Source organism: Ranitomeya variabilis, chromosome 2, assembly GCF_051348905.1.
Source record: "Ranitomeya variabilis isolate aRanVar5 chromosome 2, aRanVar5.hap1, whole genome shotgun sequence".
Classification (NCBI taxonomy): Eukaryota; Metazoa; Chordata; class Amphibia; order Anura; family Dendrobatidae; genus Ranitomeya; species Ranitomeya variabilis.
This window is the reverse complement of record NC_135233.1, coordinates 4,398,689-4,422,377: the sequence shown is the minus strand read 5'-3', so window position 1 is coordinate 4,422,377 and position 23,689 is coordinate 4,398,689. Positions and strand designations below refer to the sequence as shown.

General features: G+C 49.6%; 1 protein-coding gene across 6 annotated transcripts in view; it reads right to left on the bottom strand.

Annotated features, from left to right (window-relative positions):
* The window catches only part of KLC4 (kinesin light chain 4), a 91,506-nt gene that overhangs the window by 13,780 nt on the left and 54,037 nt on the right, over window positions 1-23,689 (bottom strand). For 3 of the 6 annotated variants that reach the window (XM_077281884.1, XM_077281885.1, XM_077281886.1), the window contains exon 13: window positions 1,641-9,901. The exons of the other annotated variants lie outside the window; for them this stretch is intronic. In XM_077281884.1, coding sequence (XP_077137999.1) covers window positions 9,896-9,901 — 6 coding nt within the window. In that variant the 3' untranslated portion in view covers window positions 1,641-9,895. Of the gene's footprint in view, window positions 1-1,640; window positions 9,902-23,689 lie in introns of those variants that run through there. 6 annotated transcript variants of the gene reach the window in all.

Below are 23,689 nucleotides of genomic sequence, written 5' to 3'. Positions count from 1 at the left end.
ACACCTCGCGCATCTCTGCCATCCTGTAACATCACACGTGACACCCCGCGTATCTTGTTATGATCCGGTGACCCTGGAGCCACATGAGACTATCTCTGGAGTAGGTGGTACCTGTACTGACCGCAATCCTAATACTGACAACGCAACTAGAAGTAGCCGTGGGATGTACCTAACCAGGCCTAGACACCTCGACACAGCCGGAGGACTAAATACCCCTAAAGATGGAAATGGGAAATCCTATCTTGCCTCAGAGCAGAGCCCCAAAGGATAGGCAGCCCCCCTCAAATATTGACTGTGAGTTTAAGAAGAAATACGTACACAGGCAGAAAAAACAGTTTAGCAAAAGAGGCCCTTCTAGCTAGATAGAAAGGATAGGACAGAGTTCTAAGCGGTCAGTATTAAAACACTAGAAAATTCCACAGCAGAAAATACTATATACTACATCTAACTAAAGACATAGGATGTATATCTGCATCTCCAGAGAAACCAGCATGACAGAAAAATCCAAACAAGTCAAGCTGGACAAAAACACAATAGATTGCACTGCACATAAAAGCAAACTGCATGCGTGCTACAGAGAACCAAAACAAGGCACTTATCTTAGCTGAAATGACAGCAGGGCAGTGGAGCCAGACAGAGTTGCAATCCCTCCAAGATACAATGGGCAACTGGCAGGGATTGAAGGATCCAACAACCCTAAATACCTAATAGAGCTGCAATAAGCAGAAACACCTGCCCTGGCCTATAATCCAGAGACCACTCCACTACCACTAACAACCACCGGAGGGAGCCCAAGAGCAGAATTCACAACAGCATCTCTGCCGTCCTGTAACATCACACGTGTCACCCCACGTATCTCTGCCGTCCTGTAACATCACACGTGTCACCCCGCGTATCTCTGCCGTCCTGTAACATCACACGTGACACCTCGCGCATCTCTGCCATCCTGTAACATCACACGTGACACCCCGCGCCTCTCCCATCCTGTAACATCACACGTGACACCCCGCGTATCTCTGCCGTCCTGTAACATCACACGTGACACCCCGCGCATCTCTGCCATCCTGTAACATCACACGTGACACCCCGCGCATCTCTGCCGTCCTGTAACATCACACGTGACATCCCGCGTATCTCTGCCGTCCTGTAACATCACATGGGACACGCCGCGTATCTCTGCCGTCCTGTAACTTCACACGTGACACCCCGGGTATCTCTGCCGTCCTGTAACATCACACGTGACACCCCGCGTATCTGCCGTCCTGTAACATCACACGTGACACCCCGCGTATCTGTGACGTCCTGTAACATCACACGTGACACCCCGTGTATCTCTGCCATCCTGTAACATCACACGTGACACCCCGCGTATCTGTGACGTCCTGTAACATCACACGTGACACCCCGTGTATCTCTGCCATCCTGTAACATCACACGTCTAACACCCGTGTATCTCTGCCGTCCGGTAACATCACACGTGACACCCCGCGTATCTGCCGTCCTGTAACATCACATGTGACACCCCGTGTATCTCTGCCATCCTGTAACATCACACGTCTAACACCCGTGTATCTCTGCCGTCCGGTCATTCTGCTGTCTCTTTTTCTTGGGCCAATCACAGAGGAAGCACCAACACCCAGAACATTTTGACCATTTATTATTTGTATAGATGGTGCCCCCTGGTGAGGATGGGCCATGATGATGTCACATTATTACTCAGTGTTTCTGTCACAATTTCTGCACTTTCTCTTCTCCGCCGCCATGTCATTTCTATAAGAGGGCTGGATTACAAGGTCTGATATCACACAGGCTCCACCATTACAGGAGATGGTGGACAGAACTCTGCCCTCCCTGCACAGATGACAGAGCATGCACACAGAAGTCCCATAGAGTTCAATGCGATGGACACTGCCCGCTTTCTTTCCCTCTCTGCTCAGTAACCTTTGCACATGTCACAGAGCATGCTCAGTCCTATAAGTGACTACATGACCATGGTCCGTCCTGCCCAGTGACACAGAGCATGTACACAGCACTCTCTCACAGAGGTCAATGATGGCAGTTGGCAGGAGATGGTCACAGCTCACAACTTGCCTATCTTTGTAAAGTGACCCACAGCATGCAAACAATCATTCATGGAAGTCAATGATCCGCTTTCTGATGTTACTGCTTAGCGTAACATGGCCGTCCTGATAATTGCACACATAAAGACAAGTAGATTTGAGGATCATGAACAATTTATCATTTCCTCTGCAGCTTTAAACAATCACTGGTGGTAAAGACCATGGTCCATTCCTCCAAGGGACTAACAGTCCCAGCTCACTGCTTCAGGTTATCAGGACCCCCATCATATTCACGGGCAATGAGGGGCTAATAGTCCCGACTCACTGCTGCAAGTTATCAGGATCCTCATCATATCCAAGGGCAATGAGGGGCTAACAGTCCCGGCTCACTGCTGCAGGTCATCAGGACCCCCATCATATCCACGGCCTATGAGGGGCTAACAGTCCCGGCTCACTGCTGCAGGTCATCAGGACCCCCATCATATCCACGGCCAATGAGGGGCTAACAGTCCCGGCTCACTGCTGCAGGTCATCAGGACCCCCATCATATCCACGGGCAATGAGGGGCTAACAGTCCCGGCTCACTGCTGCAGTTCATCAGGACTTCTGTTCTCCTTCGCATTCTTGGGGATAAAACACCTCCATTAGACTATTCCGATCTTGAAACTTTGTGTCACTTTACTTGGAGGGTTCCTGGCACAGGGCGTTAAGGTGCTAGACCATCTCCATTATTCTTAGGTTCGGTGGGAGCTTCAGACGTCAGACTACCACCGATCAGAAAAGATGACAAAATCTAATACACAGAAGAATTCTTCTACCTTCCATAGAGGTTTCCGGCCCGTACTGCGGCCAGAGATTCACAATCAGGTTTTCTGTGTTGCAGACGAACATGTGGCCACTCCATCATCAGGGATTACTGAGGAGGGTCCATATGTTCTGTACTACATACATACGTCCGCAACCCCCATCACATCCCAATTGGGAATGTTAGAAGATTGGGGAAAACAGGGAGGGAAATTCTCAACTAATGAGAATCCAGAAGTGAAGAAGTGTTCCTCACCAAAGAGCAAGCTAAGGGCATCTACAAAGGACACAAGTGTGACCAGGAAAAATGACTCCCATTAATGAAAGCATCTTTCCAGTTTAGATTCTAATTTATGACCCCGAAGAACTGCTGGATTCTGCATGGTCCTCGTCTACTCATCACATCGAGTCTCTGACGTTAGCTGCTGAGCCATTGTACTTTATTGATGTAAATGCCATCAAACCATGAAGGAAAACAAATCGCTAATAACTTACATCATCCTCAAGCTACCAGAAATATGCTGCTGCTGGAGAGACATAGAGCTCAAGCATGGGGTATCTTGAGGGCAGAGGGCGCGGAAGAGGGGGATGGAGGGCACCGAAGATGGGGGCGGAGAGCGCAGAAGGGAGCGGAAGATGGGGGCAGAGGGCGTGGAAGATGGGGGCAGAGGTGGCGGAGGGCTCAGAAGACAAGGACGGAGAGCGCAGAAGATGGGGACAGAAAATAAAGGAAGCACAAGGAGTCTACAGGAGAACAGGACAGTCTACAGGAGAAGAAGATGATCGCAGTATGAAGGTGCCAAGTGTAGAACTTAACACAGAGCAGGAGAGAAGCACGAGAACATGCAAGGGTAGGAGGCGAGTCCAGAATACACAGGGCGCATTCAAAACATTAAAAACGTACAGGGAGAAGGGGACAAGTGGAAGGGAGCTACATCGCTGTTCTCAATTAGCGGTCCTGGTGAAGTTACTCTGAGATACAAGGGACAGCACAACACACTACATATAGCATGAAACAGCGAAACAATGAATAAGGCACTGAGGTGAAGGAGAAAGGACAGGGATAACAGCAGGTGCGACCTATAGCCTGGGTCCGGGATAATAGCGAGTGTGACCTACAGCCTGGGAGCGGGATAATGGCATGCGTAGCCTACAGCCTGAGAGCGGGATAATGGCGAGTGTGACCTACAGCCTGGGAGCGGGATAATGGCGAGTGTGACCTACAGCCTGGGAGCGGGATAATGGCATGCGCGGCCTACAGCCTGGGAGCGGGATAATGGCATGCGCGGCCTACAGCCTGGGAGCGGGATAATGGCATGCGCGGCCTACAGCCTGGGAGCGGGATAATGGCATGCGCGGCCTACAGCCTGGGAGCGGGATAACAGCGGGTGCGACCTACAGCCTGGGAGCGGGATAATGGCGAGTGTGACCTACAGCCTGGGAGCGGGATAATGGCGAGTGTGACCTACAGCCTGGGAGCGGGATAATGGCATGCGCGGCCTACAGCCTGGGAGCGGCATAATGGCATGCGCGGCCTACAGCCTGGGAGCGGGATAATGGCATGCGCGGCCTACAGCCTGGGAGCGGGATAACAGCGGGTGCGACCCATAGCCTAGGAGCGGGATAATGGCGAGTGTGACCTACAGCCTGGGAGCGGGATAATGGCATGCGCGGCCTACAGCCTGGGAGCGGGATAATGGCAGGCGCGGCCTACAGCCTGGGAGCGGGATAATGGCAGGCGCGGCCTCCAGCCTGGGAGCGGGATAATGGCAGGCGCGGCCTACAGCCTGGGAGCGTGATAATGGCAGGTGCAGCCTAGAGCCTGGATGCGGGATAATGGCGGGCATAGTATATAGCCTGGGAACGGGATACCGGTGGGCACAAAAGCTTGGTGACCCTCTTCATGGATGAACATTTGGCCACTTCTATCAGGTGACGATGGCCATCAGAGGTAGACCCGGACAACGAGCATGGGAACATCTCTGATGTTCAGGGAATGCTGCCTAATTTTCTCATGTTTTGGTCATGACCGGAGAACAATTCACATCAGGCCTTGTTTGGGCATCGATTCGATGAACCGTGAGACTTCAGTGACATGAGGAGTCAGCCCAGAGCATAGTCCATGACCAGCTGGAGGCAACATTTCCCATGTGACTGGTGATTTTAGGTCACTTCATCTAATACAGTAGTGTTCAAAATAACAGCCGTGTGTTCACAAACACGAGTGAATCCCAAATCTTTCTCCATTTATCTCCAGCATTGGAAACATCGCTCGCTGTTTCCTAATTCACAACATGAAGAAAAATGTAGATAATGTATAACTACTTTACAGACAATAGCAGAAAATGACATGGTCAATTCTAATAATCCGCAGCGTCTGCATTTGTCTTTACTACTGTTCTTTATGAGGATTTCTCCTTCCGGTGAATCTCTGACCTGATATTTCCTTGTTACCGGCCTCACATCTATGTAGCATGGAGTCACCACCTTCTGCCCCGGTCACCTGTAGCTCCAGGATGCTCGGGCTACAACCCACTATTTTTTTGGCATTTGTTGGCATTGCCTCAGAAACGGCATTTCTGATGTCCCCCCACAAGTGTCCTATCAGGCTGGCCACTCCATAACCTCAATATTTTTTGGACTGGAACCAAGATGTTTCTTGTTTACTGCTGTGGTTATTGTTGTCTTGGTGAAATCCCCATTTCAAGGGCACATCCTCCTCAGCATAAGGAAACATGCCCTCTTTAAGTATTGTAATACGGTATATATAAACTGGTCCATGATCCCTGGTATGGGGTAAATAGGTCCAGAACCATCGTAAGAGAAACCTGCCCATATCATGATGCTTCACCACCATGCTTCACTGTCTGCAGAGGGCACTGTGGCTTGATTGCACAGCTTGGGGGTCGTCTGATAAACTGCGGCCCTTGGAACCAAAAACAACTATTTTACATACTTCAGTCCACAAAATATTTCTCCATTTCTCTTCAGCCAGTTGATGTGTTCTTTGGCAGATTGTATCCTCTTCAGTACATGTCTTTTTTTATCAGTGGGACTTTGCGGGGACTTATTGGTAAGAGATTAGCGTCACACAGGCATCTTCTAACTGTCATAGTCCTCACAGGTAACGTTAGACTGTCTGTGATCATCCCGGAGCCGATCACTGGTAACGTGAGACTGTCTGTGATCAGCCTGGAGCCGATCATTGGTAACGTGAGACTGTCTGTGATCATCCCGGAGCCGATCACTGGTAACGTGAGACTGTCTGTGATCATCCCGGAGCCGATCATTGGTAACGTGAGACTGTCTGTGATCATCCTGGAGCCGATCACTGGTAACGTGAGACTGTCTGTGATCAGCCTGGAGCCGATCATTGGTAACGTGAGACTGTCTGTGATCATCCTGGAGCCGATCACTGGTAACGTGAGACTGTCTGTGATCATCCTGGAGCCGATCACTGGTAACGTGAGACTGTCTGTGATCAGCCTGGAGCCGATCATTGGTAACGTGAGACTGTCTGTGATCATCCTGGAGCCGATCATTGGTAACGTGAGACTGTCTGTGATCATCCTGGAGCCGATCACTGGTAACGTGAGACTGTGATCATCCTGGAGCCGATCATTGGTAACGTGAGACTGTCTGTGATCATCCCGGAGCCGATCACTGGTAACGTGAGACTGTGTGATCATCCTGGAGCCGATCATTGGTAACGTGAGGCTGTCTGTGATCATCCTGGGGCCGATCATTGGTAACGTGAGACTGTCTGTGATCATCCTGGAGCTGATCATTGGTAACGTGAGACTGTGATCATCCTGGAGCCGATCATTGGTAACGTGAGACTGTCTGTGATCATCCTGGAGCCGATCATTGGTAACGTGAGACTGTCTGTGATCATCCTGGAGCCGATCACTGGTAACGTGAGACTGTGATCATCCTGGAGCCGATCATTGGTAACGTGAGACTGTCTGTGATCATCCCGGAGCCGATCACTGGTAACGTGAGACTGTGTGATCATCCTGGAGCCGATCATTGGTAACGTGAGGCTGTCTGTGATCATCCTGGAGCCGATCATTGGTAACGTGAGACTGTCTGTGATCATCCCGGAGCCGATCACTGGTTTTGTGAGACCGTCTGTGATCATCCTGGAGCCAATCATTGGTAACGTGAGACTGTCTGTGATCATCCTGGAGCCGATCACTGGTAACGTGAGACTGTGATCATCCTGGAGCCGATCATTGGTAACGTGAGACTGTCTGTGATCATCCTGGAGCCGATCATTGGTAACGTGAGACTGTGATCATCCTGGAGCCGATCACTGGTAACGTGAGACTGTCTGTGATCATCCTGGAGCCGATCATTGGTAACGTGAGACTGTCTGTGATCATCCTGGAGCCGATCATTGGTAACGTGAGACTGTGATCATCCTGGGGCCGATCATTGGTAACGTGAGACTGTCTGTGATCATCCTGGAGCCGATCATTGGTAACGTGAGACTGTCTGTGATCATCCTGGAGCCGATCGTTGGTAACGTGAGGCTGTCTGTGATCATCCTGGGGCCGATCATTGGTAACGTGAGGCTGTCTGTGATCATCCTGGGGCCGATCATTGGTAACGTGAGACTGTCTGTGATCATCCTGGAGCCGATCATTGGTAACGTGAGACTGTGATCATCCTGGAGCCGATCATTGGTAACGTGAGACTGTCTGTGATCATCCTGGAGCCGATCATTGGTAACGTGAGACTGTCTGTGATCATCCTGGAGCCGATCATTGGTAACATGAGACTGTGATCATCCTGGAGCCGATCATTGGTAACGTGAGACTGTGATCATCCTGGGGCCGATCATTGGTAACGTGAGGCTGTCTGTGATCATCCTGGGGCCGATCATTGGTAACGTGAGACTGTCTGTGATCATCCTGGAGCCGATCATTGGTAACGTGAGACTGTCTGTGATCATCCTGGAGCCGATCATTGGTAACGTGAGGCTGTCTGTGATCATCCTGGGGCCGATCATTGGTAACGTGAGACTGTCTGTGATCATCCTGGAGCCGATCGTTGGTAACGTGAGGCTGTCTGTGATCATCCTGGGGCCGATCATTGGTAACGTGAGGCTGTCTGTGATCATCCTGGGGCCGATCATTGGTAACGTGAGACTGTCTGTGATCATCCTGGAGCCGATCATTGGTAACGTGAGACTGTGATCATCCTGGAGCCGATCATTGGTAACGTGAGACTGTCTGTGATCATCCTGGAGCCGATCATTGGTAACGTGAGACTGTCTGTGATCATCCTGGAGCCGATCATTGGTAACGTGAGACTGTGATCATCCTGGAGCCGATCATTGGTAACGTGAGACTGTGATCATCCTGGGGCCGATCATTGGTAACGTGAGGCTGTCTGTGATCATCCTGGGGCCGATCATTGGTAACGTGAGACTGTGATCATCTTGGGGCCGATCATTGGTAACGTGAGGCTGTCTGTGATCATCCTGGAGCCGATCATTGGTAACGTGAGGCTGTCTGTGATCATCCTGGGGCCGATCATTGGTAACGTGAGACTGTCTGTGATCATCCTGGAGCTGATCATTTTCTGAGCCTTTGCCCTTCTGGCTATTCTTCCATCCATTATAATGGTCGTCTTCCATTTTCTTCCTCGTCTCTCTGGTTTGGTTACCATTATAAAGCATTGGAGATCATTTCAGCTGAACGGCCGATCATTGTCTGCACTTCTTTATAAATTTTACCTTCTCCAATCAACTTATTAATCAAAATATGCTGTACTTCTGAACAAGGTCCCAGCGCCCCATATTTCTCTGGTTTTCCAGGAGAAATGCATGTAGGACGTGTCCTGTCTTCTTCCATGGATAAGGGCCACCTGATTCACCCCTGTGTCTTCACAGAATGATGGACCTCACTAGTTGATCTCCACACTGATATTACTGTGATCACTGCCCTGTCAATTATTCTAATACGCAGACTCAGAAACCTGCAGATCGTGAATGCGGAGTCTGGTGGTTTTCTTATCTACTGCACCGACTGGTAAATTGTGTAACACGTGGTGATATAATTTACACCAAAACCAGCGATTCATCTGGTTACTCATATTGGACGGCTAATATTTTGAACACTACTGTACCTGCACATTACAGCTGGGTCACACAAAGCAGTTTTTCAGGTTTTTTTTTTCTTGTAGTCAGAAAACACAGGGCTTGGACCATGAAGAGTGTGAACAAGGGCTAGCGGCTGGTTCACACAATGCAGTCTCTGGCGAGGCCATACTCTACTGCAGGAATTCTGACATCCGGTGTTCACAAGTAACTTATCCACATGCTCATCTCCGTATGTCACATGCTCGTTACCGGTAGACTTAGAACTGTCCATTTATCGCCTATCTGCTAATACTCCATCTGACTACAGGACCCTAGAAAGTTCAGCAGCCAGAAAAGGAAGGGTGAAAACATGGAAGATCTGCTCATCCTAGACTACAGCCATAGAGGACATCACAAGTCAAGATGGACACTAAGCAGACCCCGACCAGCTGTGTGTGATGCAGGGAACAGACCCATTGACCACAACACTGAAAAAACTGAGTGGTGTCCCCTGGCTACACATATCAGAGAAATATTTTGCTGGAATTCAAGCTTAAGTGTGTGGACAACAGCTGAACAGCACATTACAGAGTAACACACTGAGCCCCAGTTATACCCAGGTCTGATGTCTGAGGCTGCAGTAATTTATCCACTGGCCCATAAACCCAAGGTGCCCAAAGAGAAAGCACCAGAGACCCCCGAAGAGTATGGAGCAGATTGACCGCTGCATTAGGGAAGGTTTGTCCATGTGGATTAGAGCCGTATGACGACAACCATGGCGATGGTTAAGCTTCGCTGTCACAATTTTAGTGATGTTTCTCGGGGGAGATTGTATCTCACGGTGATGATGGAGGTGCGGACAGAGCCTGTTTCTGTCCTCAGCATATGACTGCGGCCCGTCTGTTGGGGATGGGTGGATGGAAGGGTGGATGAGTCCCAGTAATTAAGCCTAAAAAGTACAGAAAACAGAAGATCTTACAGTAACTGAGCTGGACAAGCCCCAACCCTAGCAGAAGCACAGAGGGAAGGACCAAGCAGTATATGGGGTAATTATAGATATATGGGTGACTAACTGGAAATCTACACCGGACCTGATGGTCACCGCGGATTCCTTACCTAACACAGATCAGCAATCTTCAGAGTCAGCATTGGATATCATTACTGGCTCGAGGGAGAAATCTATGTCTTGTGTTAATGAACAGATGACCAAAGTTAAGAAGCTGAAAGACCCCAAATACATGAAGAGGCTGAAGCACATTCCACCATCATGCCAGTAGTGAGAGGAGCATCGGCGAAGGCGATACCTGTCCTGGCTATATAGAACCATATGCATACCATAGACACTGGCAGATAATGGTCAAGAGGAAACATGGAAGCAGAAATAACTGGGACTGCAAACAAAAGGACGAGGCTAAGAGCACACAAACAAGTCAGATAGGATCCACGACAAGTCAGAGAGGTGGGGGGGAACAAGCTTGACAAAATGCATCAGAGGAACGGGGGGACAAGCTTGACAAGATGCATCAGAGGAATGGGGGACAGGCTTGACAAAATGCATCAGAGGAATGGGGGAACAAGCTTGACAAAATGCATCAGAGGAATGGGGGGACAGGCTTGACAAAATGCATCAGAGGAATGGGGGTAAAAGGCTTGACAAAATGCATCAGAGGAATGGGGGGACAGGCTTGACAAGATGTGTCAGAGGAATGGGGGACAGGATTGATAAGATGCATCAGAGGAATGGGGGGGGGGACAGGCTTGACAAGATGCAGAGGATTGGGGGGGACAGGCTTGACAAGATGCATCAGAGGAAAGGGGGACAGGCTTGACAAGATGTGTCGGAGGAATGGGGGGACAAGCTTGACAAGATGTGTCGGAGGAATGGGGGGACAGGCTTGACAAGATGTGTCGGAGGAATGGGGGGACAAGCTGGACAAGATGCATCAGAGGAATGGGGGACAGGCTTGACAAAATGCATCAGAGGAACGGGGGGACAAGCTTGACAAGATGCATCAGAGGAATGGGGGACAGGCTTGACAAAATGCATCAGAGGAATGGGGGGACAGGCTTGACAAAATGCATCAGAGGAATGGGGGTAAAAGGCTTGACAAAATGCATCAGAGGAATGGGGGGACAGGCTTGACAAGATGTGTCAGAGGAATGGGGGACAGGCTTGACAAAATGCATCAGAGGAACGGGGGTAAAAGGCTTGACAAGATGTGTCAGAGGAATGGGGGGACAGGCTTGACAAAATGCATCAGAGGAATGGGGGGACAGGCTTGACAAGATGTGTCAGAGGAATGGGGGGACAGGCTTGACAAGATGCATCAGAGGAATGGGGGGGACAGGCTTGACAAGATGTGTCAGAGGAATGGGGGAGACAGGCTTGACAAGATGCATCAGAGAAATGGGGGACAGGCTTGACAAGATGTGTCAGAGGAATGGGGGGGGACAGGCTTGACAAGATGCATCAGAGGAATGGGGGGACAGGCTTGACAAGATGCATCAGAGGAATGGGGGACAGGCTTGACAAGATGTGTCAGAGGAATGGGGGGACAGTCTTGACAAGATGCATCAGAGGAATGGGGGACAGGCTTGACAAGATGTGTCAGAGGAATGGGGGGACAGGCTTGACAAGATGCATCAGAGGAATGGGGGGACAGGCTTGACAAGATGTGTCAGAGGAATGGGGGAGACAGGCTTGACAAGATGCATCAGAGAAATGGGGGACAGGCTTGACAAGATGTGTCAGAGGAATGGGGGAGACAGGCTTGACAAGATGCATCAGAGAAATGGGGGACAGGCTTGACAAGATGCATCAGAGGAATGGGGGGGCAGGCTTGACAAGATGCAGAGGAATGGGGGAGACAGGCTTGACAAGATGCATCAGAGGAATGGGGGGACAGGCTTGACAAGATGCATCAGAGGAATGGGGGGACAGGCTTGACAAGATGTGTCGGAGGAATGGGGGGACAGGATTGATAAGATGCATCAGAGGAATGGGGGGGGACAGGCTTGACAAGATGCAGAGGATTGGGGGAGACAGGCTTGACAAGATGCATCAGAGGAATGGGGGGACAAGCTTGACAAGATGTGTCGGAGGAATGGGGGGACAGGATTGATAAGATGCATCAGAGGAATGGGGGGGGACAGGCTTGACAAGATGCAGAGGATTGGGGGAGACAGGCTTGACAAGATGCATCAGAGGAATGGGGGGACAGGCTTGACAAGATGCATCAGAGGAATGGGGGGGCAGGCTTGACAAGATGCAGAGGAATGGGGGAGACAGGCTTGACAAGATGCATCAGAGGAATGGGGGGCAGGCTTGACAAGATGCAGAGGAATGGGGGAGACAGGCTTGACAAGATGCATCAGAGGAATGGGGGGACAGGCTTGACAAGATGCATCAGAGGAATGGGGGGACAGGCTTGACAAGATGTGTCGGAGGAATGGGGGGACAGGCTTGACAAGACGCATCAGAGGAATGGGGGGACAGGCTTGACAAGATGTGTCGGAGGAATGGGGGGACAGGCTTGACAAGATGTGTCGGAGGAATGGGGGGACAGGCTTGACAAGATGCATCAGAGGAATGGGGGACAGGCTTGACAAGATGTGTCGGAGGAATGGGGGGACAAGCTTGACAAGATGTGTCGGAGGAATGGGGGGACAGGATTGATAAGATGCATCAGAGGAATGGGGGGACAGGCTTGACAAGATGTGTCGGAGGAATGGGGGGACAGGCTTGACAAGATGTGTCGGAGGAATGGGGGGACAGGCTTGACAAGATGCATCAGAGGAATGGGGGACAGGCTTGACAAGATGTGTCGGAGGAATGGGGGGACAAGCTTGACAAGATGTGTCAGAGGAATGGGGGGACAGGATTGATAAGATGCATCAGAGGAATGGGGGGGGGACAGGCTTGACAAGATGCAGAGGATTGGGGGGGACAGGCTTGACAAGATGCATCAGAGGAAAGGGGGACAGGCTTGACAAGATGTGTCGGAGGAATGGGGGGGACAAGCTTGACAAGATGTGTCGGAGGAATGGGGGGACAGGCTTGACAAGATGTGTCGGAGGAATGGGGGGACAAGCTGGACAAGATGTGTCGGAGGAATGGGGGACAGGCTTGACAAGATGCATCAGAGGAATGGGGGGGGGGGCAGGCTTGACAAGATGCAGAGGATTGGGGGAGACAGGCTTGACAAGATGCATCAGAGGAATGGGGGGGGACAGGCTTGACAAGATGCATCAGAGGAATGGGGGACAGGCTTGACAAGATGTGTCGGAGGAATGGGGGGACAAGCTTGACAAGATGTGTCGGAGGAATGGGGGGACAGGCTTGACAAGATGCATCAGAGGAATGGGGGGACAGGCTTGACAAGATGCATCAGAGGAATTGGGGGACAGGCTTAACAAGATGCATCAGAGGAATGGGGGACAGGCTTGACAAGATGTGTCAGAGGAATGGGGGGACAGGCTTGACAAGATGCGTCAGATGAATAGGGTGGACGTCAGATGAATGAGGGGGGACACCAGAGGAATGAGGGGGAAGCCAGAGGAATGAGGGGTAAGCCAGAGGAATGAGGGGTAGACAGGCTTGACGAGACGTGTCAGAGATATGGGGGGGGGGGGGGGACAGGGCAGATGAGATGCATCATAGGAATGGGGGATAGACAGGCTCGACGAGACGTGTCAGAGGAGTGGGGGGGACATGTCAGAGGAGTGAGGGGGACAGGCTCGACGAGACGCATCAGATGAATAGGGAGGGACAGGCTAGTCGAGACATTTCAGAGGAATGAGGGGACAAGCTCGACAAGACTTGTCAAAGGAATTGGGGGGACATGTCAGAGGAATGGGGGACAGGCTCGACAAAATAATTCAGAGGAATAGGGGAGAGGCTCGACGAAACTTGTCAGAGGAATGGGGGGTAGACAGGTTCGACAAAACTTGTCAGAGTAATGGAAGATAGACAAGATGCGTCAGAGTAATGGGAAGGTCAGACTTCACGAGTCAGAAATAGGTGGACATGTCAGAGAAATGAGGGGACAGGCTCGATGAGAACTGTCGGAAATGGGGGGACATGCTCATCAAAACATGTCAGAGAAATCTGGGATAGGCTTGACAAGACGTGTCAGAGTAATGGGGGGTAGACAAGATGCGTCAGAAGAATGAGGGGACAGGCTGGACGAGACGGGTCAGAGAAATGGGGGGATATATGTCAGAGGAAGGGGGGCATGCTCGACGAAAGAAGTCAGAGGAAAAAAGGGTAGACAGGCTCAACAAGACGTGTCATTGTAATGGGGGATAGACAGGCTTGACAAGACGTGTCAGAGTAATGGGGAGGACAAACTCGACAAGACAAGTCAGAAGAATGAGGGGGGACAGGTTGGGTGAGACGTTTCAGAAGAATGGGGGTAAGCAGGCTCGACGAGACGCATCAGAGTAATCTGGGACAGGCTCGACCGAACGAGTCACAGGAATGTGAGGAAGGCATTTCAAAGGAATGAGGGGACAGGCTTAACGAGATGAATCAGAGGCATCGGGGGGGGGGGGAAGGCTTGACGACACGTGTGAGAGGACTCGGGGGACAAGCTCGACTAGACGTGATAGAGGAATGGAGGAGGGCAGGCTCGGTGGGATGCCGCATCAGAGGAATGGGGAGAACAGGCTCGACGAGACACATCAGAGGAATGGGGGGACAGGCACGACGAGCAACGTCAAAGGAACTGGGGGGGACAGGTTCAACGAGACAACAAACCAATGGGGGTGGGGGACAGGCTTGATGAGACACATCAGTAGAATTGGGGGAGCAGGCTTGACAAGATACGTCTGATGAACAGTGGAAACTGGCTCGATAACATGTGGCAGAGAAATGGGGGGGCAAGCTCCACAAGGCACGTCAGATAAATCGGGGGGGCTTTACGAGACGTGTGAGAGGATTCGGGGGGACATGCTCGACAAGAAGTGCTAGAGGAATGCAGAAGGCAAGCTCAATGGGACACCGCATCAGAGGAATGGGGGGACAGGCTCGCCGGGAAGCGCCAGAGGAATGGGGGGGGGGGGGGACAGGATCAACGAGAGACGTCAGAGGAATGGGGAGGACATGCTCGACAAGACGGGGCAAAAGAATGAAGGGAGGATAGGCTAGACGAGACATTTCAGAGGAATGAGGGGGGACAGGTTACACAGGACATTTCAGAGGAATGAGGGGACAGGCACGACGACACGTCAGAGAAATAGGGGTAGACAGGCACAACGAGACGCATCAGAGAAATCCGGGACATGCTTGATGGGACGTGTCACAGGAATGGGGGAGGAATGGGACGGGCTCGATGAGAAGCTGCATCAGAGAAATGGAGGGGAGCAGGCTTGACAAGATGTGTCAAAAGAATGTGTTTGCGTGTGTGTGTGTGGGGGGGAATAGGTGGACAGGCTCAATGAGAAGCGCCAGAGGCATATGGAGGGGGAACAAACCCGACGAGGACGAGACACGGCACAGGAATTGGGGGGGGGGGGATGGGGCGGGGACAGGATCAATGAAAAACGTCAAGAGGAATAGGGGTACACTCCAGAGGAATGGTGAGAACAGGCTTCACGAGACACGTGAAACGAATGGTTGGACGGGCACGATGAGCAACGAAAAAGGAACAGGCTGGGACAGGTAAAATGAAACACGTCAAGAGGAATTGGGGGAGCAGGCTCAATGACAAGTGTCAGAGAAATGGGGGGACAAGCTCCACGAGACACGTCAGAGGAATGGGGGGTGGGTTGGACAGGTTCGATGAGAAACGTCAGAGGAATGGAGGGAGAAGGCTTGACGATAGAGGCATATGGGGGGGACAGGCTAAACTAGATATATCAGAGGAATGGTCGGGGGGACAGGCTTGATGAGACAATTAAGAATTGGGGGAAGACAGGCTCGACGAGATGTGTCAGAGGAATGGAGGGGAACATGCTCGACAAGACGTGTCAAAGGAACGAGGTGGGGGGGACAGGGTAGACTAGACATTTCAGAGGAATGAGGGGACAGGATCAACGAGATGCGTCAGTGGAACAGAGGGGGACTGGTTCGACGAGACAAGTCAAAGGAATTGGGGGAAAGACTCGATAAGACGTATCAGAGGAACGGGAGGACAGGGTAGACGAGAAGAGTCAGTGGAATGGAGGGGGGCAGGCTCAATGAGATGTTGCAACAGAGGAATAGGGGAGACAGGTTAGACAAGATGTGTCAAAAGAATGGGGCAGGTGCCCAGAAAGATGCACCAAAGGCATATGGGGGTGGTGGGGGTAGGGACAAGCACAGCAGAGGAATGGGCAGGGGAAAGGCTCGACGAGCAAGGTCAGAGGAATGGAGGGAAGGGGATGTGCTCGACGAGCCACGTCATAGGAGAAGGGGGAAAGGCTCGACGAGACATTTGAGGAATTGGGGGGGGGGGGGAGGCTAGACAAAACACGCTACAGCAATAGGGGGGCAACGGGATCAACGTAACACATCAGAGGAAGGGGGGGGGACAGGCTCAACAAGACATGTTAATGGAATGGGGGGGGGGGGGACAGGTTTCATGAGATGCGCCGGAGGAATCGGCGGGGACAGGCTTGATGGGACATGTCAGAGGTTTGACAGGTATGTTAAAGGAATGGGGAGGGACTAGGCGAGCAATGTCAGAGGAATGGGGGGACAGGCTCGGCGAGACATCAGAAAGGGAGGACAGGTCCAGGGCGACATGTTTGAGCGGACAAGCTCGGAGACGTAAGGGGAACACAGGCTCGACAAGCCACGTCAAAGGAATGGGGGGGGGGTGACAGTCTCAATGAGCAATGTCAGAGAAATGGTAGGATAGGCTTGACGAAACATGTCATAGACATGACAGGGAAGGGTCAGTCAAAAAGACATTTCAGAGAGAGCAGAGTGGTCAATAAAACAGACATCAGAGACAAGCAAGGGGGGGTTGATGAAACTTCACAGGGAAGTGGGTAGAGGGGTTGTCAACCAGATATCAGAGGAAGGCAGTCAATAGGACACATCAGTGGGAAGGGGGGGTAAGGTTTGACGAGACATGTCAGACAGAAGGTGCAGCAGTGGTCAACAAGAGATATCAGAGAGGTGAAACGGTTACATATCAGAAAAGGTGAGAAGAGTTAAGGGGAGGAAACATGCAGCAGCAAATGTTCAAAAGTAAGGGTAATGTTCGAAGGCAGGGAGTGGTGGGTTACAAGGCACAGGCTTCATACTGCAGGATTAGGCTGAACATGAGGAGGATCACAAGAGAGGTTAGAGGTCTCCAAAACTACACATTACTATAAATACACATCACCACCATCATTAAGACATTCACTCAATGGACACTCAACCACAGGCCACCGCAAGACCAAAATTACATGTTCTCATTTTAAAGGGGGTATTTCCATCTTGTACATATCCACAAAAAATGCCAGAGTAGTTATGTAGATGAGGGTCCCACCAATGAAGCTTGAGAACAGGGTACCATCACGCTCCACAGTCAATGGAGAAGTGAATGGGAATGTCCACATCTCCATTCACAGGAGAATATCAGGGTCCCGTCCATAGACCGTTGGATCTTGTTCTACATCGTTCACAGTATATGGATAAAACCATTACTGGGCATCAGCTGAAGCATCGCCACCCACCAGATAGGCATGAATTATAGTGAATATGGCTCTCTACACAACCCATGTCCTGTCATAAACAAGTTTGTTTCAAGCATGTAATGCTTGTTCACACTCACCTGTGGCAAGTAACAGGTGTGGACAACATGAAAATCACTACTTAAAACAAGATAAAAAGGGAAAAGTTGCCTCAGTCTTTGCATTGTGTGTGCCACACTAAGCATGAAAAAAGGGGAGAAGAGAACCGTCTGAGGAACAATATAAACAATCTCAAGGTTACAAGTCCATCGCCAGAGTTCTTGATGTTCACGGTGGGCAAGATAAGAAGTTTACAACTCATGGCACTGTAGGTAATCTCCCTGGACAGCACAAAAAATTGATGAAAGGTTGCAATGCAGTATAGTCTGGATAGTGGAAAAGCAGCCACAATAAAGTTCAAAAGAAATCCAAGCTGTCCTGCAGGCTCAGGGCATCAGTGTCAGAACAAACTGTCGACATTTGAATGAAACGCTATGGCAGGAGACTCTTGAGGACCCCACTGCTGACACAGAAACATAAAAAAGCTTGACTGCAGTTTGCCAAAATGTTTGCGAGTAACCAAAATCCTTCTGGGAAAGAATTTTGTGCACAGAGGAGACCAAGACGGAGCTTTTTGATAAAACAATCAAATGTTTACAGAAAGCGGAATGAGGCATAGCTTACAAAGAAAAGAACACAGTACCTACAGTCAAATATGGTGGAGGGTCACAGATGCTTTGGGGTTGTTTTGCTGACTATGGAGAAGAAACCTGCATCCATGGTAAATATCCATAATTCGCACTCATTTTTCTGCTGCAGGATCAAATAAGAGAAATGATCTATTCCATCTGGAATACAACAAGAATATTTACCATGCTACTTATTGAGACGATTTTCCTCTGTGGTGCAGACAAAAATCCACATGGATTTCAGAAACCCATTGACTTACATCAGAGGTGGACGATTTCAAGACTGAACTCATAAAAAATCAGAGCATCCTAGTAGAATGGATTAACAAGTCTTATTCTATGCTACCATTGTAGCATTGAGCTACCCTCTACGAGCAGCCACTATCCTACCCCTTTGCTGTCCACAAGCAGCCATCGTACGACGCCTTCACTGTCTACAAGGTTTTGCCATCCTATGACGCCTTCCCCATTCACAAGCAGTCGCCATCTTATGCCACCTTCCCCGTCTACAAGCAGCCGCCATCTTATGCCACCTTCCCCGTCTACAAGCAGTCGCCATCCTACAATGCCTTCCCCGTCCACAACCAGTCACCATCCTACGACGCCTTTACTGTCTACAAGAAGCCACCATCCTACGATGCCTTTCCCATCCACAACCAGTCACCATCCTACGCCTTCCACATCCACAAGCAGCCGCCATCCTACGACGCCTTCATTGCCTACAAGCAGTGGCCATCCTATGACGCCTTCCCCATCCACAAGCAGTCGCCATCCTATGACGCCTTCCCCGTCCACAAGCATCCGCCATCCTATGGCGCCTTCCCTGTCCACAACCAGTCACCATCCTACGCCTTCTCCGTTTACAAGCAGTCGCCATCTTATGCCACCTTCCCCGTCCACAAGCATCCGCCATCCTATGGCGGTTTCCCTGTCCACAACCATCACTATCCTACGCCTTCCACATCCACAAGCAGCCGCCATCCTACAACGCCTTTAATGTCTACAAGCAGCCACCATCCTACTACGCCTTCATTGTCCACAAGCAGTCACCATCCTACACCTTCCCCGTCCACAAGCAGCCGCCATCCTACGACGCCTTCACTGTCCACAAGCAGCCATCATCCTACGACTTCCTCACTGTCCACAAGCAGTCGCCATCCTATGACGCCTTCCCCGTCCACATGCAGTCGTCATCCTACGACACCTTCCCTGTCCACAAGCATTCGCCTTCCACATCCGCAATCGCCATCCTACGCCTTCCACAAGCAGCCGCCATCCTACGACGCCTTCACTGTCCACAAGCAACAGCCATCCTATGACGCCTTCACCCTCCACAAGCAACTTCCTTCCTATGATGCCCTCATTGTCCACAAGAAACCGCCATTTTATAATACCTTCACAGTCCACAACCTACAGTAGATATAAAAAGGTCTACACGTCCCTGGTAAAACTTCAGGATTTTGTTATGTAACAGAATCAATTCAGAACTTTTTCCCACCTTTAATATCTACCGAGGAATGGACAGCTTTTCTAGCGGAAAAATAAAAATATAAAATAAGAAAAATGTTGTAGTTGCATAATTCTGCACACCCTTAGATTAATACTTTGTTGCCGTCCCCTGTGAATTTCTGGCAGTGACCTTTGGGGCCTGGGGGTATCAGGGCAGCACATCTAGAATTGGTGATCTTTGCGGACTACTCCTTGCAGCAGCTCTACCTTTGCCAGACTGCGGGAGCATCTTGTGTGTGCAGCGCCCTCCTTCAGGTCACCACAGATTGTCCCTTTGGTTCAGATCTGGTCTCGAACATGGCAGTTTCATCTTCTGATTAAGCCATTCTTTTGGTGATTTGGAGGTCGCTCAGGGTCATGGTCTGCTGGAAGGTGAAATTCCTCCTCATCTTCAGCGTTTGATGTGAAATTAATTGATATTTAAACTATTGATAAATCCCCCTCGACTAAAACCCAAGTTACAGGTGGCGAAAATCCAGCCCCAGAGCAGAATGCTGCCTCCTCCATTCCTCATGGTGGTGATCTTCTGGTGATGGCTTTGCATCTTCTGGAATTATGGCCAAAAAGTCTCACATCTGTGTCATCAGACAGAACACATTTCCCCCCAATTGTAAGAGGGTGCTCACACTTCTGGAACCACATGCTTTTACATATTATTTTCCCTTCAAAAATCTTTCAGTTTCTTTCTCAATGGAGCTGTACAGATTATGAAAAAAGGTGGAAAAAGTTCTGAAAGGATTTTTCTTAAGCAGGATTTATTTTACATGACAAAATCCTGACATTTTAACAGGGGTTTGTAGACTTTTTATATCCACGGACCACATAAACATCGTACAGTGGCCCACTCTACAGATCCCCCCATATGTGAAGGCCCACCTTTACACGTTCTATGCTCCGTGGAATGCACGCAGCCCATAGGACCCTGTGATGATGCCAGCCCCCCACAACCTACACCCCTTCGTTATACAGTCTATCCCCTCTTGTGAGAAGACCAAGCTATAAAAGGCATTATTGACTGCACATTTGTTGACATCCTTCACATGACCAGTTGTAGTTTTTGGATCTGCCATGGTCCAGTTGCTTATAGCACCCTACAAAGTTAAAGGGATTGTTCACTGAACAGAAGTTATTATGCATCTGCAGGATAGGCAATCACTTATATAATTGTGGGGGCCTGACCTTTGGGGCCACCACCAAATGACAGAGCAGGGACTTTTTATCCCCATTAATATAGAGACAGAGAATCTTCAGAGGAAGCCTATGCGAAACGCGTGTTGGGTACAGGAGGCGCGCATTCTGATACATCCATTATGGGTAACCATTTCATACACTTATTTGTTCTATTCTCTTGACCCTTTAGGAACACGGTTTCTGCCATACTACGGTCGGACTTTTTTCACCATTGCTGTAGGTCTTTGACTCTAGGTCTCCAACAGTAATACACTGCTTGGTTTGCATGGGTTCATGTATTCTTGACTTATGCATGCTCCCTACTGGTATTTGTCATCATACCATCTGCTTGTAGTGTCTACATGCACATTGCTGCCCATATCTTGGTGTCCTTCTGCCCTTTTTGGGATCTTCACTGTACGATTGTTGTTACTTTATCGTATGTACTCACTACTTCTCATGGGTTTTGTGTTTTATATATATTCTTGTAACCGAGCTGTGGACCGCCATGGTCATGGTGGGAGTCTTTGGGGATAATGGGGACATATAGTCGTAGAGGGCCTTATTCAAACCCCTAGCCCCGTGCTGAGGAACAACCGAGTCCTTGCAGAAGTGACTGATGAGTGGGAACTTCCCTCCTGGATACGACAAATTGGTGAGGTTGTTCTATTATTTTTTTCTTCATCTTCCGTCACTAGTAAAATACAATACAGAAGTAATTCTCCACCAGTTCGGTATTTTCCCTTATTTGAACCCTGTAAGGCTGACTGACCATTGTTGGGAACGTTGTGTGTTGGTCCTTTGTGGCCACCACTGTGGTGGGGACTTGTTTGCATACATGTCTAGCTGGTCTGGATTTGTATTTTTTTGGTTCCTCGTAGAAATATTGTGGTACTTAGAATATATGTTTGTTATACTCAGTAATTCACCTTTATATTGTAATATTTAACATTTCTATTTGTGGTCACTTTGTGCCGAGGTGTTGGATTTATTGAGAGCGCGGACTGGGATTTACCAGGAACTCTGCTTATGGGATGTTTCCGCTCCCGCGCTTTGCTTGTTATAACCATTCTGAACAAAACCGTAATTTTCTGAACTGGTTGCTACTGCTAATCTGCCAACTCAAACGGATACGTCAAGCAGGCAACACCATCGTTCTTCCAACTAAGGATGACCAATAATTTATCTACCTGGATTGTGAAGAATCGTGACTTTTATCCTATCAACTCTAGACCTCCGTGCCTTAATAGATTTTATGTGTTGGCCGATTAACAATTGTTATTCTGTGCATGAAGGGAAACAAAAAACAATGTAAAAACACAAAAGCTTAATAAGGCAGAAAGAAAAGTGGTGTAGGACCTTAAAACGGTTCTCCATTACTAGGACAACCCCTTCTTAAACTTAATGCTCGGCCCCGACATAATAATAAAGCCTATACTCCCCTCCCATACGGTGTCGGCACTCGTCGTGATGCGGTTGTTGTGACACGTGGTGCCCGGCGCACAATCAACACTGGCGTCATTGTCTCCATCTTCATACGAACTGAACATGAAGAGGCAGTCAGAGATCAGCTGCAGCCCGGACTTCCTCTTAATGTTCAGTGTGTCCGAAGGTGGTGACAGTGACGTCATCACTGATTGTGCACCAGACAACAAGTGTCACAACACCAAATCACAGCCCCGGGAGCGACGCCGGCACGGGAGGGGAGTATAAGCTTTATTATTTTATTAGGGCCAAACATTTAGTTGAAGAAGGCGTTGTCCTACTAGTAGACAACCCCTTTCCAAACTTAGCCGTATAGTTATATCTAAGGTGGGCTCTCCCTGCTTGCTGCAGGCTCCTACACTGAGCCTGCAACTTTTTCCTGCACATGGCATCTGATTTCATCACCTGACATGTGACCTTAACAACTGTGGATGGAATTGCGATTCACCAGTGGCTGTTAACATGTTAAAAGCCACAGTCAACCTCTGACAGTGGTATTTAACATGCTTGCACTGGAAGCGCGTCACTAATGACACTCATCAGCGCCAAGGTGGTGAAGGGGTAAAAAGATATGAAAGCTGTAGTTATCAGCCATGCGGATGAGGGCGGCATGGTTGGAATCCTGGACAGAGAAATTTGTCAACATGAAAAGAATGAAATGCCACTGGCCACGCTGAAGACTGACCCTACATGACGTGAGTAACCTCGCGAAAATGACGAGAGGCTTTAGGCACGGTAAATAACAGCCTGAGGGTACTTCCAGGACATTAAGATGGCTATCGCTGATGTCAGCTCACTATATACCACTACATCCATGATTTGGCTTCATAATCTACAGAATGGGTTTTGTACACAAACACTGACCTGGTCTCCGAGATTTTATTAAGATTGCGGTCAGGTTTTCATTCACACAATTTTCTTTTCTATCTTCAGATATTTTGTGCATGGATTAGCCAAATTCTCCCCATCCATCACCAGCATCTACAAGGCCTGGTAAATATTTGCACAACATGGACAACTCCATGTTGTGTGACATTGTCTGGTATGGTCGATACATCGATGACTTGCTCAATATCTGGAAGGCGACCACACCAGACATTAATCCTTATTTCAGTTCTAATGGCCGTAATTTCTCATTCACATTTGCCCAACGTCCCTCGAAATCGCCTTTCTGGATTTATTCCCAATCTAGCACAACTATGTCCTTCCGTGAAGCACAGTAGATTTGGCACTACTCT